Below are 4682 nucleotides of genomic sequence, written 5' to 3'. Positions count from 1 at the left end.
TGCACACTCAGGGCGCTTCATGTACATCATAAGACGATGAACGTGGGAATGGTCATATGTTATCCCAACTCCTTTTCCAAAACCGTTTAAATAAAATACTGATTCTTTTTAAATGCCAGTTTGCAAGTTCTCAAAGTCTCCAGTGTTTTGCCTCTAGGATTTCTCTAAAGCACAGAAACAAGGGGTGAAAAACAGGTGGTCGCCCAAAATAACTTCGGGGACCCATTTAGGGAGAGACCTTGGTTCACGTTTCCCTCCCACCTTGGGGCTGGAAGGCGAAATCTTCGCACCAATTGCCTGGGCTTCGCTCAGGAGCCTTTGGTCTGGGGACCCTTTGGCCTGGGGACCTTTTCCAATGGAGGGAGGCGACGGGCACCCAGGACGCCGGGAGCCGGCCTCTCCGCCTTCCTCGGCCGGCCGGGTCACCAGTGCTGGCCGGCGGCGCGGGTGCCCAGCTGCGCCTGGGACACCGCGGGCACGGCGGTGGCGGCGGCGGCAGCGGCCGCCGCGTCGCCGACGCCGGGCAGGACGGAGCGCACGGAGCGGCGGAACTCCTCGTTCCTCCAGGTGTAGAGCAGCGGGTTGAGCGCGGACAGCGCGCAGCACAGGAGCCAGCTGGCCGCCTGCACGCCCCAGGGCACCGGCAGCGCGAAGGCGCTGGCCAGGCTGACCCACACGAGCGGCTGCGTGGCCAGCAGGAAGACGCAGCACAGCAGCAGCACCGACAGGCCGCTGAGACGCCGCTGCGCCCGGCGGGGCTGCAGCGCGGGCGGCAGGGGCGGCGCGGGAGCGGGCAGCGCGGGGGCCCCGGGGCCGGGCGCGCGCGGGGCGGCGGGGAAGGCGGCGGCGGCGGCGGCGCAGCCGGGCAGCTGGTGCAGCAGGTGGAAGTTGAGGACGCTGACCCGCTTGACGCTGACGCGCACGCGGCGCACGATGCCCAGGTAGCAGTGCAGCAGCAGCGCCGTCTGCGCCAGCAGCGCCGCGGCCGCCAGCAGCGCGGGGTAGTGGATGCGCGGGGCCGCGGGGCCGGGGCGCGGCGCCCAGGGCGGCAGCAGCAGCACCAGGCCCAGCGCCAGTGCCCAGGACAGCGCCAGCATGCCCGCCGTGTGGCGTCGCTGGTACAGCGCCTGGTAGGTGGCGGGCGCCCGGGTGATGAGCAGGTAGCGGTTCAGGGCCACGAGGCAGTGGGACAGCAGGGACACGGTGAGACCGAGGCCCAGCAGCGCGCCCCGCAGCAGGCGGTAGCTGCTCCCCGCGCCGTCCCAGCCCCCGGGGGGCCCCGCGGAGCCGGGGGGAAGCAGCCCCAACACCGCCTCCTGTGGCATCCAGAGAGCGCAGACGCTGAGATCGGCGGCGCAGCCGTTGACAATGAAGGCGTTGCTGGTGGTCTGCAGCTTGCGGAAGGACGACACGAGATAGATGACCATGCCGTTGGCCAGCGTGCCCCCGATGGCCAGCCCCGAGTACAGCAGGGACACGGGAATCCGCCGGCCCGCCCACGACTCCTCTTCCTCGCAGAGCAGCAGCAGCGACCCCCCGGCGGTGGAGGACGTGGACGCGGAAGAGGAGTTGGTCATCCTGGCCAGGGCTTCACACCTCGCCGGCTAGCGTGGGCTCAGAGCGCGGCCCATCCCGACGCCCGCCTGCCAGGAGGGCAAAGACATCCTTCAGCTTTCTGTCACCGACACAAAAGGCTGAAGCAGGAACACAGGCTGGGGGAGGGGGAGAGGCAGCTTGAGGAGAACGGGGGTGGCAGATGACAGGTATCTGCCTCAGGAATGTCGCCAAAGCCAGGGAAAGGCTTCTGAATTCAACAGGCACCAGGGAAGCCCAGAAACAGAGCAATGTCAAGAACAGCCCCCCACCACCACCACCAAACACACACACACACACACACACGGGAATACTGCCAGATGGAGTCCCTAGTTTCCAGGAGAAAGTAGAGATAACCCAGCTGGAGAAATGCCAGGGGAATGGAGTTGGGGGTACCTTACTTTGGGCCTGGTCCTTAGCTGGCGGTTGCAGAGGGAGAGATGCCAGGAAATACCTCAGAAGCAGCATCTGTGGTCCCGAAATAACAGGACAAATTTAGCTGGGATCAGTGTCAGGAGCAGTGCCCGCTTCTCCCAAGCAGCACCCATGCACATGGTCCTGGGTAGAAACCAGCAGCTGCAGGGAGCCTCCTCAGCTGGCAGCCGGGCGGGGAGATGGAACTCGGGCTGCGAGCCCGGACTGTGGGCAGGCAGGTGGGCAGGAGGCCGCAAGGATGCAGAGCAGAAGCTGAGCTCAAGAGAGGAGCTCCCACCTGTGCTCAGAAGCAAGAGGGGTGGCTGATGAGGTGAACCCACTGGAAGCACTCTCTTGCTCAGCTATACATCACCCCGGGAAAAGGCAGCCTTTCTATGCTTGGCATGAATTATTCAACAGCTTCTAACTGGTGAAAGGAAGAAAAATAATCTTGCCTGGAAAGTCCTGTAATTAACAAGTTTCTCCACCTCGTCTTTTCTCTCTCAATCACTTCATTTTTCACCCTGCTTCATTTTTCTTTTATTTTCCCCATCCCATCTATGCTAAAATAAAATGTAATACCCCACCCCCCCAATGTCTTTCATCCCAGACTGATGCATTCTAGGGTCAAGATTTTTCCGAGGGATAATATACTTCCAGCACCCAGAATTGACCTCTTCCATCACACATTTTCAGAGAGAATTACTTTATATTCTAATTGAAATTTATTTTTTCGTTGATACAGTGGGAGATAGGTAATTATCTACAGAAAACCCCCAAGTCTTGGTTTGAATCAGGATTTCGATTTTTTTTTTTCTCATCACCACGCTCCTTCCAGAGTCTGGCTTGTATTTCAATAATGAAAAGGTTCGAGGGTGAAAATGAAACAGTCCGAAGGTGAGAAACGGCGCGGAGGGGAGGGGCCTAGCGCCGCCCTGGAACCCTGCGCCCCTCCGGCGTTTTGTGGGCTGATGGTGACGCCGGCACAGGCGCTCTGCAAACCACACCGTGTGGGAAATTTTGCATAAAAGCCATCCCCCCAATAAACCACTTTTCACTGGGAAAATTGTGTATTTGAAAATGTAACTCAATATTGACTATGGTAACACGGCATTATGGGAGAAATGCGGAGTGGGGTTTTGGGACACCTGTGTTCTGAGCTGGGTACCTGTCATGGGCCATTTTCATCTTGTCAAGTAAGAAATGTCCACTCAGTGACTCTGACCAGCAGCACCGGCACCGCATGGAAACTTGTTAGAAATGATTTGGACCCACTGAGTCGAATTTCTGGCCATGGCGCCTCCGCCGGTGCTTTCCAGTCCTCCGGTGAGTGCGGGCTAATGTTTTAGAACCGCCGCCACAGAGTCGTCCGTGGCTACGTGGCTGACAGTTTCACCCCTACTGCATCCACACTCCAGCCCAACGGATGGGCAAAGAAGAAGGGGGTGGGGGGAGCCAGCTTCCCGGGCAAGAATATGACCTGAAAATTTCAGGTATCACTTCCTTACTCGCCTCGAGGGCCAAGACTTCAGTCATATGGCTGCTCCTGGCTGCGAGGGAAGCTGGAGCCGGTCTAGCTGAGTGCCACGTGCCCTGCTAAAACTCAGGAAGGGTAGGACAAGGGAGAGAATGGGCACCGGGCAATAGGGGGATGGGGACATCAGGTTTTTGTGGGTTTAAACCCGAAAGTTTAAAACAAGGCCATCGTTATCATTTGGGCCCGGTAGGCACCGTGCCTAGAGCTTACCAGCTTTTCAAGGCCCCTTGACAATGTTATCTGAATTTAAAAGCATTACTGGCTCTGAAATACAAAAAGAAAACTTGAAAACAGAAATTAAACGGTCAACTGCAATTCAGTTCATTGTTACGGTTCAGCTACTCTAAGGTGGGATCAGGCTGCATTTTGATATGTTTGATGTGGTGTGATAGGGCCTCGGAAAGAGCAGAGGTCTGCAGGAGTCTTAGAACAGTCCACGTGACCTCCTCTCGCGGCCGCACCTGTCCGCCACCTCTCGCTCCTCCACCTCCGCTCCAGCCGCTCTGCGGACTTGCCATTCTTGTGCGTCACGTCTCTCCTCTCCCTCCCATCCGGCACCTCCATTTGGTCACTTCATGCTATTTATTCCCTTGGCTGCCCCTCCACCATCTGCTGTGGCCAGCTAAGTCCTACTCAACTTGCAGCTCTGTGCTCAGACAGCACCACCTGCATGCAGCCTTCCTTCCTTGGGTTGCCCCGCACGAGTTCCAGGAACACCTGAGCTCACCCTCCGCATGGCAAGCTAGTCCGGGGCAAGGCTCCCCTGAGCAGGGTGCCTGACACATTGTAATACTCAAGAGACACCGCCAGCGTCAGTCATCCGCAAAGCGCTGTTGTCACTGATTGTTCTAATGTGCTCTAAAAGCTTCATGGAGCCACATGCTCATGCTTCATGCCTCCGGATTATTATTTTATTTTTATCTTCACCTGAGGACATTTTCCCATTTTTTGTTCAGAAAGAGTGGGAGGAGAGAGAACCGTGTGAAAGGGACACATCGAGTGGCTGCCACCCACACAACCCAAGGAGGGCCCGGCACAACCGAGGTTCCTGCCCTTGGCGGGAACTGAATCCAGGTCTCTCTGAGGCAGACACTCTAACCACTGAGGCAAACGGCCAGGGCCAGATTTTTTTAAAACA

The 4682-nt window shown here is 57.9% G+C and overlaps 1 protein-coding gene across 1 annotated transcript; it reads right to left on the bottom strand.

Annotated features, from left to right (window-relative positions):
* Positions 1–363: 363 nt before the first annotated feature.
* Positions 364–1631, bottom strand: GPR88 (G protein-coupled receptor 88). The gene has a single exon (XM_036273717.1). The coding sequence runs from the start codon at positions 1575–1577 to the stop codon at positions 423–425; it is 1155 nt and encodes a 384-aa protein (XP_036129610.1). The 5' UTR covers positions 1578–1631; the 3' UTR covers positions 364–422.
* Positions 1632–4682: the final 3051 nt, after the last annotated feature.

This window comes from Molossus molossus, unplaced genomic scaffold (assembly GCF_014108415.1).
Source record: "Molossus molossus isolate mMolMol1 unplaced genomic scaffold, mMolMol1.p scaffold_m16_p_20, whole genome shotgun sequence".
In the NCBI taxonomy this organism is placed as follows: domain Eukaryota; kingdom Metazoa; phylum Chordata; class Mammalia; order Chiroptera; family Molossidae; genus Molossus; species Molossus molossus.
Note: the sequence above shows the minus strand (reverse complement) of the source record. Positions and strands in the feature narration are given on the sequence as shown.